Raw genomic sequence first — 19,755 nt, forward strand, 5'->3', positions numbered from 1 at the left:
TTAGGGTGCAGGGACACAGCAGCACCCAGAAGCCTGAGCAGAATGCAGGGACGCAGGGCTCGGCGGTGCAGCGTCGTCCAGGGAGGGTCCGTCCAAAGACAGGGCCTGAGTATCAGGATCCTGAGCTGCACATGCTGTGCTCAGCAAGAGGCGCTTCTTGGCCAGGGCCTGGTCAGTCAGCTCCTGAGTCCCCTGCTCCCGAGGACGACGGCCAGGATCACGCCTGCCAGTTGGGTGGAGACCCAGGTCGGATGAACCCGGGGTTGTCAGCAGGGCCGAGCCGCGCTCCGGGGACTGACAAGCGGCATCCTCGCCCTGAGCCCCAGAGGGAGGAGCAGCGGCCCGCAAGCGGCGCTGAGACGCGGGGAGCTTAGAGGTGCGGCGGTGGCGGCCCCCTCGCCCCGCGGCCACCTGCCGGGCAGGGCGCGGTGCGCGGCAGGGCGGTAGGTCCCGGAGGCCCAGCGCGGCTCTCCTCATCACCCACAACTCCCAGGCATCCGGCTCCTGGCTGTCCGCCGCCACGGGTGCCACGTGGTTCACTGCCGCCTGTTCCTGCCCGCGCTTCCAGAGGTCATAGTGCTCAGGCTGCAGGGTGCGCACGAAGACATCCATTGGAAAGCTGACCCTGGCCTCCCCGCAGCTGCACTGAGAGGCTGCTTTTCCATAATCGATCCAGCGCGACGTGGCGAAGTTGATGGCCTCCGCGCAGTTGAAGCCATGGTTGAAGCCAGCGTGGTAGCCATAGGGAAATGTCACTATGAACTCACCAGCCTCCTGCGTGACCCGACTGAAGGGGATCCTGTTGTCCCTGAGGACAGTGGGCGACATGAGGGCGAACTTGTGCCGCAGGAAGGCCCCACAGCCGGAAGCGCTGGCCGGGAACAGGTCCTCGGCCAGGTGTTCCAGGCGCCGGCCGTGCTCCGGGGGCACCGCGTACCACGTTTTGGGCTCCCCGAAGTGCACATAGTTGATACTGTACAAGTCCATGTCCTCCGTGTGCCATGCGAACGTGGTCTTCCACATGCCGAAGTACAGGTAGGGTGTGTTGACGCCTTCGATGACCACCCCACACTCCTGCTCCAGCAGGTCCTGAATGGTTCCCAGGTGTCTGAGGTTCCACTGTTTAGTGTTTTTATCAAATAAAGAGCCGTTGACGTCAGCGCCATAGATTGGTGAACCATAGAGCCGGGTGTTCCAGTATTTTTGCTCCAAATCGTCAAAATCCGAGTGCGGTGGTGCCTGATATTTAGCACTGTTGGCCAGGTGGCAATACTCCCCGACCGTCATGGCCTTCTTCTTCTTGTGGTATTGAGTGAACACACCAGCCCTGCCCGAGACCACCTGCTGGAGGGGAGTGGGGATTAGGATGTCACTGATGCCATCGTAGGTCTTCCTGGCTTCCCACCCCTTGGGGGGGATTATCTTGGCCACACCTGCTCGGTGTGCACCTTGAGATTCCATATAAATAATATATTTCTCAAAATCATTAAACTCTTCTTCAGTTGGGTAGAAGGTCATGATTGTACAACTTGGGTTCTGGGTACAGTTTGCCTGCGACTTCATAGCTTTCATAACAAAGAACAAACTCTCAAGTCTTCAGGTATGGTCTGGATAGTTGAGGATGGTGGAAAATGCTATTTTTCCAAAATTGGTTTGAGTATCTTTGAGTCAGCAGGAACCACCCGTGGACTTTGATGCAAATGAGATGGTAATGTTTTTGGGCTTGCTGATTCACCAGGAGACTGCCCTCTGGGCAGAAGCTTTGCTCTCAACTGATACAGGAGGCTGAACGTGCAACTCTGTGACGTTCCTCAGCTGGCGCTGGGGTTTGTTCTCTGAGGCCTCCTGACTCACCCAGTCCTGGGTGTATGGTGTTCCAAATGTAGTGTCTCCAGGACAGTGTTTAAAACAAAAACCTAGAAGAAAGAATACAAAAGCTTGAACATTAATGTTTGCAGAAAGTTATTCAGGAGGTACAAGTAAAATACCATGGGATCCCACCATGGGATATTATCCCACACTCAAAGAAAGGCTAAAGTTTTACAAAATTGACAACATAGGATGTGGTGTTGATGTGGAACAATGGGAATTCTCATATCCTCAGAGAGAGAATGGAAATCATTTTTTGGGAAACTATTTGGACAGTATCTACTAAAATTGAACTTATGCATGCGTAAAATTGGACATATGCATGTGCTGTGATTCAACTGTTACCACATGTCTAGGTAGTCTGTACAGCTGTGCATGGAAAGTCACCTCCAATAATGCTCAAACAATATTATTTCTAGTAGCAAATACTGGAGACAACCCAAATGTCCATCAACAGTAGAATGGACAAATACATTGTGGTACAGTCCTACAGTGGAATACAATAAAGCAGTGAAAATTACATGAATATATAGGGATAATTTTGCAAACATAATACTGGGCAAAATTATCCATACTTAAAAGAATACTATATCCATTATTGCAATTTTACATAAAATTTCATCTTTTTATATAGGTATATATAAAGAAGGAGTTAAAGTAATTTATGTTGGAAGTCAGAGCAGTGGTTACCTTTGAGAAAGAGAGGTTGTGAGTGGGAGCACGAGGGGGACTCTGGAGTGTTGTTAATATTTTGTTTGGAATCTGGGTGCTGGTTACACAGCCATCAATAGCTAATTGTGATAATTCATCCGGCTGTTACGATTTTCACAAACTTCCATATGTTTATTTAAAAACAGAGTTTAGAGTGAGAAGTACTGAAGACTAAGAGCCATGTTTCATTGTATTAAAAGGAAAAGGAAGAGTGAAAAAAGAACTAAACATTTAATTGAAGAAGCTAGGAAATGGAGGAAGAAGGAGTAAAGAAAGAAAGAATAAAGATTAAATGAATGAAAAATAATACATACAAAACAGAAGGATGATGGGCAAAAATGTCATTTGAAGAGACTAAGAAATGCAACAAACCATGAGCATTACTGATAAGAAAGGATAGAAAGTAGAAATAAACAATGCTAGGAATTAAACAGTGCACAGATTAGTAATTTGGTAGAGTTTTTTCTAAATCTCAAGAGAATCTTCTGAGCATCTGACATCAACATTTTCAACAGATAAAGACAATTTTCTAGAGTGGAAACATACACAAAATGGACCCAAGAAAAAACAAGAAAGCTCAAATGTCCCAGATAAGAATCTGGATCAAAATATGACCCCTAAAAAAACCCTGAGACATGTTTATAGGTGAACCTAGCAAATTTTTAAGAGAACAACTGATTATACAAATCTTTCATGCTATAGAGAAGGTTGTAAAGCTACTCAGATGAGGCTATACTCTGATAGCAAAACTGGGAAAGGACAACAGAAAATAAAGCATAAATGAAAGCTTGCTAAATAGAATATCATCTAACCAATAAAGCAGTATGCTAACACCATTGGTACTGGGGTCTGCACAGAGCCATGGGGAGATGAAAGTCAGGCCAAGGAAATGGGGTGAGGGGGAGCTCCCGAGGAGGGAACCCCATTCTCTTTAGAGGTCCAGGCATTTAATCTTCCTCGCCCTGCAGTCTCCCCAGTAAGACTTCAAAAGATCAGGTTGCCTGCCACAGCGTAAAATAGTAACAGCCCCTGTACCTTATTGGCAACTATGGGCAACTCCACAAGGAGATTTTTTAACTATCTTATTGATGTCCTCAAATTTTTCCCTTTTACTTAATGCTATTCAACTTTAAACTGCCCTCCTCTTCCACCATTATTTCTCCCATATTTCCCTTCCATCTTTGTCCTTAAGTTCCATCCTTTCTCAAGTATATCCACTTGATCCCATATCTTCCCTTACTGACCCAACAAAGCACCATCTCTTCTTCCACCTCTTATAGTTCTTGTTTAGCACTTATAATTTATACCTTGTATAATGTGAACAGCAAGAGTCACCTTTACTTAGCACTCACTTTGCCAGGCCCTTTATTAAGCACTTTCTATATAATATCTCATTGAAACCTCACAGCTAGTTTATGAAGTTGGCACTATTGTTACCCCCAATCAGTGGAGTAGAAAATGAAATGTAGAAAAATGCATATTTAATTCAACAGCTTGTGCTCTCCATCTCTAGAACTTTTTCTGTTCTCTCCATGGCTATCTCTTCTGTTAAATTCCTTAAATCAACACCTCCCCCTTATTCCAGGACACAGTCAATTAAATGTCACAGTCATCTTTGTCTCTCTTAAATCATCAGTTATCAGTCTCTTTCCTGATTTAAGCTACCGTCTTCCCTCTCACCTTCATTTCAATACCAAACATATTGAAAATATACATGAAAATAGTTTGCGTCCACAAACGCATTTCCTCCCCTCTCTCACCTGCTTCTGCCGCCACCTCTCCGCCTAAACTGATGGCTACAAATCATCAAGCTGTTTCCTCCCAAATGCTGCTCCAGGGGTTACACTTGATCTCTGCACATCCTTGGTTCACAGACACCTTCTTGTTCCTAAAAGGCCTCTGACCTCCCTGATGCTGCTCTTAACTTCCTGGTTCTTCCTCTTCCTCCTTAGTTCCACTTCCTTTCCTTGTCACACACAGATGCAAGGAATGTCTCTCTTCTAAATTCTTTTTCTTTCTCCCTTTGAATTTCCTATTTATGTTGATAGCTTTCTTTAGTACTGCACTTTCTCTCCTTAATATTACTTACTGTTATAGCTTTCCTTAATACTGACTTTCTCCTAAGCTTCTGCTTTCCTTCTTTATCTTAGGCAGGTCCACTAAGCCCCTGAAATTAACTTGTTTAGTACAAATTGATCATCTTTCTTCTGAAACTAATTTCCTCCTTTAGATGTCTATTTCTACAAATGGTAAAACAGTTATCCTACTCACCTTCATCAACCATTACATCTCCCTGGCCAGCCTATAGGCAGTGGCTGTCAGGGGATCCCATGATTGTCTACTGTGAGACCCCAAGAACACTTGCACAGCACAGGGAGGCTTCTGTGCTCTCCTTACCTTCCCTGTATAAGACCCCAAGGACCCAGTTTGCTTTCCTCTCCTACTTAGCTGTCACCACCCAAGCCAGACCTTGGCTGCTTTGCGCCGGGGTCACCTTGTGATAGTATCATGTCATAGGCTCCCTACTCACCCTAATTTTATAATCTTAAAATTCTTCTGTAATATTTTATAAATTCTTTAAGTATTTCTTGGGAACATATAATCAAAATTTCCATTCTATTAGAAAACTTGCTCTAAAGAAATGGGAAGAATGAACAATTTAGGAGAGCTAAATATCAAAAACTTTAATACCATGCTAAAGGCCTTTCCCTTAAGAAATAATAAATGCTGACTATGAATATTACACAAGACCTCATTTCTTATTGAAATATTGAATATACAATTGAAATAATCTTTGAGTTGTGCCCTTTGTATCTGTTTTTTGTTTTTTTGTTTTTTTTTGTATCTGTTTTATAAACTAAATTATTTCCTTTGTGCATTTCTAAGGATTCTAGGAAGGATGGGGCAGGGCTAGCATATCTATTTTGTGTGTGTGTGTGTGTGTGTATGTATATATATTAGTCTTCAGCTATTGAGCAACAAAGGGTAATCTTTTATGTTATAAATATATATTTAATAGCTAGTATATATAATGTATATAAGTATATATTATGTATAGTAATATAACTGCCCTCAAAACAAAACTGCTTTGAATTTGCCAGGTACAAAGACAGTCATCCTTCAGTATTCCAGCCAAATGTGTCACTTCTCTATGATCCCAGCTGCTTGCTGTAACCATGAGACTGCCTGCTTGCTTCTTTCAAGCTGGGCTACAGGTACTGGTTGAGAATCAGTAAATACACTTTCACTTCAGATACACATTATATCCTTATCCATGGTGTCTACAGTAACACAGAAATTCTTTAAGGAAACTTGACAGTTCTTACAATGTAGGAAAGGTACTGTCTTAACAGAATGATTAAAAAATAATACCTGGTCTCTTAAACTTAATGGATCTCTGGAAATTACAAAGTCTTTCCTCTGTGTCTTTTAAAAATAATTCCTCCGACCTTTCCTTGTGTGTATGTGTGTGGGTGGGTGGGGGGGTGTTTTCAGCTAGAGAAGGTGAGGAGTGAAGTGAATAAATTTTTTTGTTTTTATTTTGGTATCATTAATCTACAATTACAGAAAGAACATTATGTTTACTAGGTTCCGCCCTTCACCAAGTCCCCCCCACATACCCCTTCACAGTCACTGTCCATCTGCGTAGTAAGATGCTATAAAATCACTACTTGTCTTCTCTGTGTTGCGCAGCCTTCCCCATGCCCCCCAACGCACTATACATGCTAATCGTAATACCCTCTTTCTTTTTCCCCTCGAAGTGAATAAATTTAAAAGTCCCTTTCACTTCAGCCAGTGTCCAGATTGCACACCAATTTCAGGATAGCAGGAAAGCCTTTTCGTCTTACATGCTGCATACATATTTCAATTCTATTTTGTCAAATGGGGATTGTTTGACAAAATGCCTTGGGCATTGGCCACTGTTTCTGCTGACAATATCTAAATTGTGTTCAACAAAAACTTTCTTCTCAATTTAGAAAATCTACTTAACCAGTGATTGAAAATAATTTATAGCCATAATATTTGATGGCTGAATAAATTCTATTTTATTAAGGCAAATGGCTCAATTTCCCCCTCTTATTGGACAGTTATTTTGTTTTTACTTTTCCACGACTATTACCAATCACTTATATTTATCCTATATTTCAGTACCTAGAACTGTATATACAGTAAAAGATTGGTTGAATGAATGAAATTCCTTAGACTAGTTATTAGGAATGGAATTTTTAAGATCCTAACACATATTGCCAAAACTTTTCAGAAAGAATATGTCATTTCATGTTCTCACCACTGAGTAACTTCACTTAGGGGGAAAAAAAAAGGCTTTGCTAATTTGGTAAGTGAAAAAGTGTAGCTCTAGTTTTAATTTACCTTTCTTGGATTACCATGAAGGATGCTATTTTTTCTTTCATGATTATCAGCCATTGGATTTCATTGTATGTATTGGTTCCTATCTTTCACCCATTTTTCTCTAATAGGGTTCTTCTAGTGTTTTTTTTCTCATCTACTTATACTAACATTTTACATATTACTTATGCATATTTCACATATTATTTTACATAATTAACAATTTAAATATTGCTCATATGAATATTTTACATATTAAAATAAGCCCTTTGTTATATATGCTCATAGTTTTTCCCAGTTTGCCATTTAGTTTATAACTTTAATTCTATTTCATTTAAAATGTTTTTGACATACATTTCAATGTCTTATGGTGCTGTTTATCTTCTCCTTTGTAATGTCTTTCATGTCTTTTATATTCAGTAAATTACTTCCCTGTCCAGAGGCAGATAAGTATTACCTCATGGTTTTTTCCTTTTTATACATTAATTTTACCTTTAATTCTGATTTTAATTATACCTTTCATTTTAACTGGTTTATTTTATTAATTCGTTTTATTGTCTTATGTGTATGGTGTGAGGAGTAAGGAAGATGAAACTGGTCCACAGGCCTCTATATATGACCTGTTTGCTGTGTGTTTTCTCTGTTTATAGAAGCTTTTCGCTGTCCCAGTATTGTTAAATTTTTTCAGTCTCAAAGTTCAGGTGCTTTGGTTTTAAGACATTTTTTAAGTTACTTCTTTGATGACCTCCTCTACATTTTTCCTATGCACATTAACTCCTGTTATTTGGATATTGGACCTCATGGATTGGACCTTAATTTTTGTATCTTTTCTTCTTCCACTTTTCTATCCCTTTATCACTACACTCTCTCTTTTGAAAAACCCCCTCATCTTTACCTTCCCAAACTTCTTCGATTGTGTCTTTTTCATTTCCCCTATCAAAATTTTAATTTCCAACAGGTCATTTCTGATCCCTTAGCTTTTTTTGTGTATATGTACCTTCCTCCGCCCCTTTTTTCCTCCCAGTCTTAGTGTCCTGTTCTTGTTTCACAGGTGCACTTCTTCAGTCTCTCTGAAAATACTAAAATGTCAATGGCTTTGAAGTGTTTTTCTCCCCCTGTATGGTCTGTTTCTTTGAAATTTCTTTTTACATTTTTTTTCATTTTGTTTTCTATCTTTCAGATGTAAGGCTTTCCTCAAATGTCTGATGATCCGTAGTAGTTGGTTCATATATGAGTATAGCACAAAAAGAAGCTGATTCAAAACTGGGTGTTTGGATAGGTTTGGTGATTATGCTTCCCTGAGTGGTGGTCTGGCTGGGCTGTGTCCTGGGTGAAACGCTGACACTGGCATCTCTAAGAGCTGGTCATATGCAACAGTGAAGGATCTTCCAATCTTCTTCCTGGAAGGGGCAGGCCTGCTTCCCCACCACATGGAAAAAGATCCTGAAATTTCCAATATCCAACTTGTGAAACTCACCAAATCAATTTGTTTTCCCGATGACAACTACAGTGCCAGTGGTTCCTGGAAATTCTCAGTTCAGAGACTACCTTTCCCACTTGCTCTAGGAAATGAAACTTGGTTTTCCATCAAGATGAGAGAGGAGCAGTTTATCCTGCTACTAGAGAATGCGAGGGAGTCTGAGGCTCCAACTGCTTCTTAGACTTTCAACAAATCTTCCTTAGCCTCCGTCCACATCCAGAGGTAGCTAGTACCATGAAGTCCTAAGCCTTTTGGAGTCTGTGGACACAGTTGTGTTCCTTCTTAGCTTTTCTCACTCCCAATTTAAGATTCAACTTTCTGGGTTTGATAAATCAGTTTCTATTTGTTCATCTGTTTTCAAAATTTACTACTATCTTATTTCCTGTACCATATGCTCTCTTTGTGACTTATTTCTTAAAACAAAAATCCTAGTACTGTCACTTCAGTGGAGTTTGGAGGGAGCAAAGTAAATATTGTGTCACCACCTTTTTCTCTTTGTTTTCCCAAATGTATCTCTCAATAGCTCCTTCCACAAACCCTTGGCTGGAAATACTCCTAGCCATTGTCTTGATTCGATGCTCTCTCTCCCTCACTTCTCTTTTCTAAGTTATAACCACTGCCTTCATGATATAGGTCCCACCAATCCTAGACCTTGGTGAGGATTCTGTCTTCTACATTCCATGAGTACTATTTGCTTGGGCCATTTATTTTCCGCTTAATATAAATTGCTGAGGTGGGAGCTCTCCAGAATATTCCTTTCACTTCTAATGGGCACTTATCTAAAGTAATAAATTCCTTCCACAAGATGTGCTTGCTTTTCTCCATGATATTTTCATGTTTCTGCCTCACAAGCTTCAACATTCCCTTCTTGATAAGCTACATGGAAAAGTTCAGATAAAAGTGACTTTTTCTGTATACTTTGTACCTCAAAGTCCAGTATTTGGTGTAGATTTCCTATTTAGGAACATCTAGAATGTAGATATAAAGACTCATGGCAGGAAGTGTCAGGCATGAACAGCGTACACTAAATTGTGACATAGTTGGAAGAGCACAGATTAAATCATGGCAAAGATTGGAGTTTGACCTTTATTTTTACTTGCCAGAAGGACATGTCCTTTCAATTAGCAACTTAAATATCACATTATGACTTCATTGTGATGTAAAATATCAGTTGAGCATTGTAATATGAACCTCGTTAGTCTTCTCTATTTGCTTTCCTCTGTCACAGGGACACTTCGCAGTCACAGTGGTACCTGGAGCCGAGAGCAGCAGGAGCAGAAGCCTTCTTGAGCCCCTTGTCACCAAGACACAGCCACGCTATTGAGTTTTGAGGCAACAGCTAACATATGTTTCTTTGAATTGTCAATACATTTTGAAGACATTGCTTGAGCAGCACGTAAACCTCGCTCTTGAATTCTCCAGGAGATTCTGTAAATTACTTTAATGCTTAAAAAAAACCCACTTCTTTGCCTTAAAGTAGTGAATTCTATAGTATGCAACTAAAGAATCCTGACCAATACACTGTCTCCCTCATTCCCATTTCTAAATGACTCTTACATATTTTAGCTGTTTCTTTTGTTTTTCTAGTATTTGTAGACTTTTCAGTTTTAGAGATTGTGGACACTCATACCACAAAAGGCATGGGTTAAGTTCTCTTATGTTTCATCCTAACACAGAGACTTCCCCTGCCCCAGCCTGTCATATAGATACAAAAACTTTTTGGTTAAATCACGTCTGAATTTTTACTATGTAAAGTTAGTCTCAGCTGAGTCATGTAGTGTGCTATGATTACCCTGCCTTGCATGTACAAAATTTTATCTATCCTATAGTTAACACTTTTCTTATTATGTCATTTGCTTGGTTTAGTACACATTAACTCATTCCCAGATTCATTTCCACTAGTGTGCACCTCTTCTAACTACATAAACCACACCAGGTACTAAATCAGATTTCTCTTTTAAAAATACTCTGCCTGGAGCTTTCCGTATGCTTTCTTAAACCTGGGTTGGCTAGTCTTTAGACTTGCAGAGCCTGTGTCCTGGGGTTTGTTAACCATAATCCTGGGGATTCCCTTTCCCTCAGTATTATGTTAGACCCCTTGATTCCACCCATCTCTCTTCTTTCCTAGTTTATGCCCTTGTGTCAGTGAGCATATCCAGCAGAAGCATTTTAGAAGCTTCATTAGAGATTATGAAGTAGCTCACAGAATCTCCAAGAGGACGGGGGAGTAGGGTTTGGAGACTGCATCCAGAAACAATATCCAAATTATCCAGCAATCTATATTAAGGTGTTCCTATACCTCCTGTGGTCAAAGGCACCAAAGACCTTGAAGAAGGGACACTACCAACTAGAACTTATGCCACTATTGTCTCTGAAAGCCCAATCTCTCACCACCCTCTCCAGGAAAGGATCCTGTACAAAATCGATTCCCTCACATTTCCTCCAATTGAGGTCTCCATAAAAGTGTCTGACTGGAGGAGCCCAGGTCATCTGCCTACATATTTGCTGCAATAGATGCTGGGCAGTTGAGTTCTGGCTTCAACCTTGTCAAGGCAAGGGTCATAATGTGGGAATTTCCCAATGTAAAAAGGAAATTCAGAATTATTGGCTGGTCACACATATAACCACTGTATAGCAATGTTTGCATGTCTGAAGTGTCTTTGTTCTAATTTTACGCTTTTCTTTTGGGATTCTGGTGACATTGTTTCACTGAATTCTAGCATCTAGAAATCCAAAACCAATTTGTTTTCTCATCCTTTTTATGCAAACCACTTTTACTCTCTGTATACCTTTAGGATTTTCTTTTGCTCTTATTTTCATATCAAGATGAGTGGTCTTATTTGTCAATTGTTCTAGAACTTCTGATGTAGAAATTCATGTTCTTCATTGCTGAGAAATTTTCATACATAATTTCTTTGTATATTCCTTTCCACTATTTTCAGTTCTTGCTCTGTGGAAATACATTTAGACATTAAACTTCTTGGACTGATCATCTAATTTTGTTATCTGCTCTATTTTCCATCTTTTTAAAAAATATTTTCCAAGCTTTCTAGCAGTTAATTTCCAGAAATTCTTTTGTTCTCTGGATATTCCTTTTATTATAGATTTCTGATGTTTTTTCCATGGCTATAGCTTTTCTTTTCTCTCTTGAGAAGTGTAAATTTTAGGGATTTTTCTTTTAAACATTCATTTGTGCTCCATGTTGTGTCTGTTTCCCCTGAATCCACCCTTGCAGGATATTTTGGTTTCTTTTATGTCAAATGTTTTCCTCATATGTCTATTTATTCTTGGTGTATGTCTAAGAGTCAAGCATTATGGAGTTGCGTTTCCTATGTAAGATTGGTAGGCTCACTGAGAGTGCTCTGAGAAGGATCCAGTCCTTTCTTTTGCGGCTGGGGGCAACTGTCAGGATCTAGAGGTAAGAGTATAATAAAAAGACTATAAATTTATGCATGTCTCATTTGAAATTGGGGCCCAGGAATTTATGCTGTCTTAATTTTTTTGTTCTTCAGATACATTAAAAAGAGAAAATAGAATATATAGCAAAAACCTGCATTCCAACCAGCCCAGAATTAACATCTTTATATTGCCATGTTTGCTTCAAATGGTTTTTAAAAATAGCTTTATTGAAACGTAACTTACATAACAAAAATATGACCCACCTTAAGTGTACAATTCAGTAATTTTTGGTATATTTACAGAGATGTGCAACCATCCCCATTACCTAATTCTAGAACATTTTCATCATTCCAAAAAGAAACCTCATACCATTTGCAGTCACAGCCCATTTCCATCCTCAGCTCCAGACAACCATTAATCTACTTTGTCTTGATTTGCCTATTCTGGACAGTTCATATAAAAGGGATCATATGATATACAGTCTTTTGTGTCCAGTTCATTTCACTCAGCATGTTGTGGAGTTCATCCATATTGTAGCATATATCAGCATTTTGTTTCTTTTTGTGGTTGAATAATTTTTCATTTTTATGAATAGATCACATTTTATTTCTGCACTCATCAGCTGATATTTGGGTTGTTTTAATCTTTTGGCTATTATGAATGATGCTGTTATGAACATTCATGTACAGATCTCTAAGTGGACATTTATTTTTCCTTTATAGATACCTAGGAGTAGAATTGTGTCATATAGCAACCCTATGTTTAATGTTTTGAGAAACTGTTACGCATTTTCCCAAAGTGCCTGCAACATTTTAAATTTCCACCAGCAAATATATATGAGGGTTCCAGTTTCTCAATGTCCTCACAAACACTTGTCTTTTTGTCTTTTTTTTTAGCACTTCTATCAGCATGAAGTCTTATCTCATGGTTTTGATTTGCATTTCCTTTATGACTAATGATGCTGAGCATTTTTCCCTATGTTTATTGGACATATATATTTTTTGAAGAAATTTCTATTCAGTACTTTGCTCATTTTTTTGAGTTATTTGTCTTTTTGAGTTGCAAGAAGTCTTTATATGTCCTGGTTACAAGTCCTTAAAGTGTTGAATATGATTGCCTAGCTCAAGCTCATGCAGATACATTCCTGTGTTTTCTTCTAAGAGTTTTCTAGTTTTAGCTTAGAATTTGGGTCTATAATTTGGCTTCATTTTTGTGAATGGCATGAGGTAGAGATCCAAATTCATTCTTCTGTAGGTAGATATGCATTTTCAGCAATATTCATTGAAAGCACTATTCTTTCACTGTTGTCTTGCAACCTTTGTTAAAATCAGTTGACCACAAATATAAAGGTTTATTTCAGACTCTCAATTCTATCCCATTCAACTACATAGCTAACCTTATACCAGTGTCTTATTATAGCTTTGTATATTAAAGTTTTGAAATGGAGAAGTGTGAGTCATCCACATTTTAAAATTCTTTTTTAAGAGTGTCATGGTTATTCTGGGTCCTTTATGTTTACATACCAATTTTAAGATCAGCTTTTAATTTCTGGGGGTTAGAGGTGGGGAGTCAGAGGAAAAATAGAGATTACACTGAATCCACATATCAATTTGCTGAGTATTAACCATCTTAACAATATTAAGTCTTCTGATCTATGAATATGGAATGCTTTTCCATTTATTTAGCTCTTTAACAATGTTTTATAATTTCTACAGTAGAAGTGTTGTACTTTTTTGTTTATTCCTAAACATTGTTTTTGATGCTATTGTGAATGGATTTAACTTTGCAGAATTTTCATTGTGTATAGAAAGCAATTTATTTTTTTTGTTGTTATTAATCTACAAGTACATGAAGAACATTATGTTTACTAGGGGTCCCCCTTCACCAAGTCCCCCCCACAAACTCCATTACAGTCACTGTCCATCAGCGTAGTAAGATGTTGTAGAATCACTACTTGTCTTCTCTGTGTTGCACAGCCTTCCGTGTACCCCACCTCCCACATTATACATGCTTATCATAATACCCCCTTTCTTCTTCCCCGCCCTTATCCCTCCCTTCCCTCCCATTCTCCCCAGTCCCTTTCCCTTTGGTAACTGTTAGTCCATTCTTGGGTTCTGTGATTCTGCTGCTGTTTTGTTCCTTCAGTTTTTCTTTGTTCTTATACTCCACATATGAGTGAACTCATTTGGTATTTGTCTTTCTCCGCTTGGCTTATTTCACTGAGCCTAATACCCTCTAGCTCCATCCATGTTGTTGCAAATGGTAGGATTTGTTTTCTTCTTATGGCTGAATAATATTCCATTATATATATGTTCCACATCTTCTTTATCCATTCATCTACTGATGGACACTTAGGTTGTTTCCATTTACTGGCTATTGTAAATAGTGCTGCAATAAACATAGGGGTGCATCTGTCTTTTTCAAACTGGGCTGCTGCATTCTTAGGGTAAATTCCTAGAGGTGGAATTCCTGGGTCAAATGGTATGTCTATTTTGAGCATTTTGAGGAACCTCCATACTAGAAAGCAATTGATATTTGAATAATGATCTTGTATCCTGCAACCTTTCTGAACTTGTTTATTAGGTCTAGTAGTTTTTTAATGGTTCCTTAAGATTTTCTCTATATAGAATCAGTTCATGTATCAATACAGTTTTATCCTTCCTAATTTGGATGCCTTTTATTTCTTTTTGTTGCCTAACAGGCCTGACTGGAAGCTCCAGTGTAATGCTTAATAGAACTAGTGAGAATAGTCGTCCTGAAGGGTCTTGTCCCTGCAGCAAGTACTTTTAAATAGAAGAAATAAATACTTCAAGTGAAGAAGTCCCTTTCAGATTCAAACCCCAAATCCTAATTTCTTCCTCCTCCCTAGCATCATAGATTTAGTGCATTTTCTGTGGATGTTTTTGTGTGTGCATGTGCATTATATACTAATACAGAGTATTGTTTTGTACATCTATTTTGATTTTATATAAATGATTTTATACCAAATATGCTAACACTTGTGCAATTTTTAAATTCAGCACTAACAGATTCAAGATATATTAATATATACCTATATATACCTACATATGTAGTCTGTCATAAGAATATATTTTATTGATGCATTTCTCTATTGGGGAGTATTTGGATTAGTTCCAGTGTTTTAGCATAAACAATGCTGCATTAAAAACCTTTTATACGTGTCCTTGTAATTATATGTGATAATTTGCCTAGTGTAGATCTTCCTAAGCATTATTTTTATGTGGTATAGAAATTATACCACTGTATTTTTAGGTAGGGTAGAAATAATACAATTTACATTTTGTATATTGTTATGCAATGTCAAGTTGCTTTACCTAGTGATTTTCCTAATTAACACTCACTAGCAGAGAAGGAGAGTTTCTTTCTCCACATCCCCAGATGTCCTTGATGTCAAATTTTTAGTTGTTGGTGATTTGACTGTCAAAATATTTATCTCCTTTTATACTAATATGTTGCCTGTTTCCTGGTGATGTGCTTTTTCATAGATTTAATGGCCTTTAGTGGTTTTAGTTTTGTAAATTACTGGTTATATACTTCACTCATTTTTTCGGTTAAATTTTTTTTTCTGATTTATAAAATTTTCTAAATATTTGGGATACTAATTATCTGTTGTATTGTAGCAAATAATTTATGGTGTCTTAATGATTTTGAGAAATCATAATCATGTATTCATCTTTCCCATTGTGATTTGTTCCCTTTCTGTTTAAGTAATCCACTCTTCCATGATGTCACAAAGATTCATTTTCATTGTTTTCTTTCTTTTTCATCTTTATTTGTTTCACCCATTTAGAATTGTGTTGTTGGGAGGTAGGGAGCTGTATGGTTGTTAGGATTTTTGGTATAAATCTAATTGTCTACCACCATGTTCCCCACCGACTGAGTTGGAAAACTCCACTCTTATATGACAAGTTCAAATATAAGCATGGATCTCTTTCTAGACTCTCCATTTAAATCCACTAATTTGCCCATTTCTATGCCAAAACTATAGTTTTAATTATTGTAGCTTTACACTTAGTATTGATACTTGGTAAGGCAAGTCCCCATGTCTTATTCATATTTAGAATTAGTAGAGCTAAACGTCAGTATTCATTTTAGAATAAATTTGTCAAGTTCCATACAAATCCTGTTGATCTGAATTGAAATTGCATGAAGTTAAAATAAATTTGTGGGTGGACATAGCTCCCATATTGGGCATGCCCATCAATTAATTGGTATATTCCTCCATTTATGCAAATCTTATATGTTAAAGTTTCAGAATTTTACCCATAATGATAATGTATGTTTCTTTAGATATAGTCATAGGAATTTTATAATATTTGAGTGCTTTGTAAATGGACACTTTCTATTAATTTTTATTATTCATTGATCTTATATCTCTTTCCAAATCTTATACTTATTTCCTATTAGTTTGCTAGCTTGACCATTGATTCAAAGGTTTTCATATAGATGATATTTTCTGAAAAAATACAAAAATTATTACCTCTTCTTTTCCAGTTGTCATAGCTCTTATTCTTTTTCTTTCTTTCTTTTTGTGGCTGGGCAGGAACGGCAGTCTTATATAATTAGATATAATCTCCAGTAAAATGTTGAATGTTGACTTAGTAGAAATTATACCCTCATTTCGGACTTTAACAAGAGTGGCTCTAAACTTTAACATTGTTACATCCTATATTTATCACCTTAAGACACACTTTTGAGACTAACAGGGGCCAAGAGAAATCAGACATAAATCAGGACTCTACTAACTAATCAAGTAGTTGAAAAACAACATAGAATATTTGAGCAATGCAATCTAAAAATTGACCTAATGGGCATATATTGAACTTCTGTACTCCCAAACTGCAGAATCGAATTTTTTTCAAGAACTTGATAAATTTCACAAAATTGACTATAAAACTGTGGCCATAAAACAAGTTTTAACAAATGTAAGAGGATAGAAAACAGGTTCTCTGACCATAAAATAAAGTCATAAATAACTTTTAAAAAGATAACTAGAAAAATCCCCAATTTTGTAAAATTAAAAATTCGTTCTAAATAAAACTTTAACTAGAAAGAAGTAAAAATGGAAATTAGGAAATACTTTAAATGAGAGTGAATATTCTATGTTCTGAAACCTGTGAGATGTTGGTAAGCAATAGTAAAAGGGAGAGTTATAGGCTTAAATCGAAATCTAAGAAAAGATAGGAGGCTGGAAAGTTAAATGAACCAAGTATCTAACTTCTCTAGAAGTTAGAAAAGGAATACAGCAAAGAAAGTAGAAGAAAGAAAATAATACCAGGATTGATGAAATAGAGAGGAACAAAAGTAAAAGTTGGCTTTTTGAAAAGTCAGAATTGACAAACTTCTGGTGAAAATGGGAAAGACCGGAGATCAAAGTCACACTAATACCAGAAAAGATAAAGCATCATCACTACAGATGCTGCACATGGGAACAAACATTTAGTAAGTATAGTGTGACAAGTTTAAGCCAATATATTTTAAAATTCAGGTGAAATAAGTAAATTCTTAGAAAAACATAACAGCAAAATTGACAAAAGAAAAAGAACACTCACTGAGTCTGTCTACAACCATCAAGGCAACTGAAGTGCTAGCCAAAACTCTGTAAACAAAGAAAACCCAGGCCCAGCGAATTTTACCAAACATTCAAGGAAGAAGTACTTCCAAGCTTAGACAAATTTTCCCATAGAAGAGAAAGTCTTTTCCAACATGTTCTATAATATAAACTTTATTAAAGAAGTCTCAAATAAAGACACTATGAGAAAGGAAAATAATGGGCCAATCTCAGGAACATAGGTGCAAAAGTCCTAAATAGAATCTGAGTAAACAGATTCCTGCAATATATTCATCATGATCAAGATGGGTTTATTTCAGGAATGAAAGGTTAGTTGACAGTTAAATAAATTAATATTATAATACAAACAGACTAAAAGAGAATCTCATTAGATGCCGAGAAGTGTTTTGATAAAATTAGTTATCCATTTAGCAAACTAAAAATAGTGGGGAGAAATTTGAATTGAATAAAATGCACTGACCTAAAACCTTCAGTAAAAATCATACTTAACAATGAAAATTTGAAAGCTTTCCCATTAAGATCAGGAAGAAGACAAGGAAGCCTATGATCTCACTGGATGTCCTGACATAAGGCAGCAAGGGGAAAAAAGGAGTGGGAAAAAGACTGGGAAGGAGAGAGAAAGCTATCCTTATTCATAGATATGACTGTCTACATAAAAAATCCCAAAGAATTTTGAGTTAACTATTTTAATTAATAAGAGGGTTTAGCAAGGTCTCTGCATTTAAAATGCAATATATAAAAAACAATTTTACTTACATATACCAGCAACAATTGGACAATCAAATTAAGAAAGAGGCCACTTATTAAAGCATTAAAAATTGAGCAGCACCTAAGGCTAAAGCTAACAAAAATTTAGAAGATTTCTATGGAAACAATAATATAAATTTACTTAGAAGCAGTTATTAAAGAAGACCTAAATAAATGGAAAGACATAACCTGTTAATAGATTTGAAGACTCAATATTGTAGAACTGTCAATTTCTTCTTAAATTGAGATTCAGTTATCCCAATCAAAATCCCAAAAGTAGGGGGATCACGGGAAGATGGCGGCGTGAGTAGTTCAGAGGAAATCTCCTCCCCAAAACATATATATTTATGAAAATACAATAAATACAACTATTCCTAAAAGAGACACCAGTGGATGCAGTACAACAGCCAGGATACATCTACATCTGCGAGAACTCAGCATCCCAGGAAGGGGGTAAGATACAAGCTGCAGCCAGGTGGGACCTGAACGCTCCCCCACCCCAAAACCTGGCGGGAAGAAAGGAGTCAGAACGGGGAGGGAGTGAAAGCCCAGAACTGCTAAACAACCAGCTCTAGAAATCCGCACCCAGGAAGCAGACACAAGGTGCACGGGGTGCTGGATATTAGAGAAACAGAAAAGCAAAACCTGTGGGCAGGTCCCCGCAACCAGCGCCCCTGAGACAAAAGAAAAGCAAGTGCTTTCTGCAAGTCTTAAAGAGACAGGGACCCCATAGCTGGATGAAGTTGTCCTGGCAGCTGGGAATACCGGGGAAATGTAGGCGCCCTAAATGGAGGCAGTGTAGCTCTGAAGCCCCTCACAGGACTAGGCAGCCTGCCAGTCGTTCCTCCAACTGGTGCGGACCCCAACACACAGGCCCAGTACCAGGAGAGTGGTAGCGCGCACCAGGGATGGCAGCACTGGAAGGAACCGAGAGCAGATCCGTGCGCTGCAGGAGAGGCTTGTACTAGCCGGCAGCAGTGTGACTGAACAGCCCGGGCGTGGCTCGCGTGCACCGGCGGCAGTGAAACCAGAGCCCGGTAGAAGCCTGTGCAGAAGAGCCCCGCGCGCACCTGCAGCAGAGCCAGAGGGAGCAGGCACGCTCCCAGCAGCCGACTGGAATCCCAGCCCAACACACAGCTGCATGGGCAAGACCCAATGGCCGCTGCGGCTACACAGCTGTCCGGTAGGGTCGCCGTTAGCACGGAGGAATGCACCTGGCATGCCTGCCACTCCCCGCAGGGCTCCACGTTCCTCTGACGGACACCCCACCCACGCAGGTTAGGGGACTAACCCAGTGGCTGCTCCAGGAGTGCAGGTAACCGTCACAGGCAGTGGAGAAGGGCAAGGCATCCAGCAAGCAGGAATGGACTTTCTTCTCCCAGCTGACACAACCGCAACCTGCCTACAGCCACTGCTATCACCATGAAAAGGCAAAAAAATATGGTCCAGTCCAAGATAGTTACACCTGAGAAAGGATCTGCAGAGGCAGACCTAACCAGTCTTCCTGAAAAAGAATTCAAAATAAAAATCATAAACATGCTGACAGAGCTGCAGAGAAATATGCAAGAGCTAAGGGATGAAGTCTGGAGGGAGATTACAGACGTCCGGA

The 19,755-nt window shown here is 38.6% G+C and overlaps 1 protein-coding gene across 1 annotated transcript; it reads right to left on the reverse strand.

Moving 5' to 3' along the window:
* On the reverse strand, positions 1–2,602 carry LOC118923196 (lysine-specific demethylase 4D-like). Its single transcript, XM_036906754.2, has 2 exons — positions 1,851–2,602; positions 1–1,772 (listed from the first exon to the last, which is right to left on the reverse strand). The coding sequence occupies exon 2, from the start codon at positions 1,570–1,572 to the stop codon at positions 1–3; it is 1,572 nt and encodes a 523-aa protein (XP_036762649.2). The 5' UTR covers positions 1,573–1,772; positions 1,851–2,602.
* Between the last annotated feature and the right edge of the window lie 17,153 nt (positions 2,603–19,755).

This window comes from Manis pentadactyla, chromosome 14 (assembly GCF_030020395.1).
Source record: "Manis pentadactyla isolate mManPen7 chromosome 14, mManPen7.hap1, whole genome shotgun sequence".
NCBI classification, from domain to species: domain Eukaryota; kingdom Metazoa; phylum Chordata; class Mammalia; order Pholidota; family Manidae; genus Manis; species Manis pentadactyla.

Bases quoted from the DNA above. Each gene is read 5' to 3' on its own strand.
- LOC118923196 (XM_036906754.2), bottom strand. From the start codon at position 1,572: ATGAAAGCTATGAAGTCGCAGGCAAACTGTACCCAGAACCCAAGTTGT.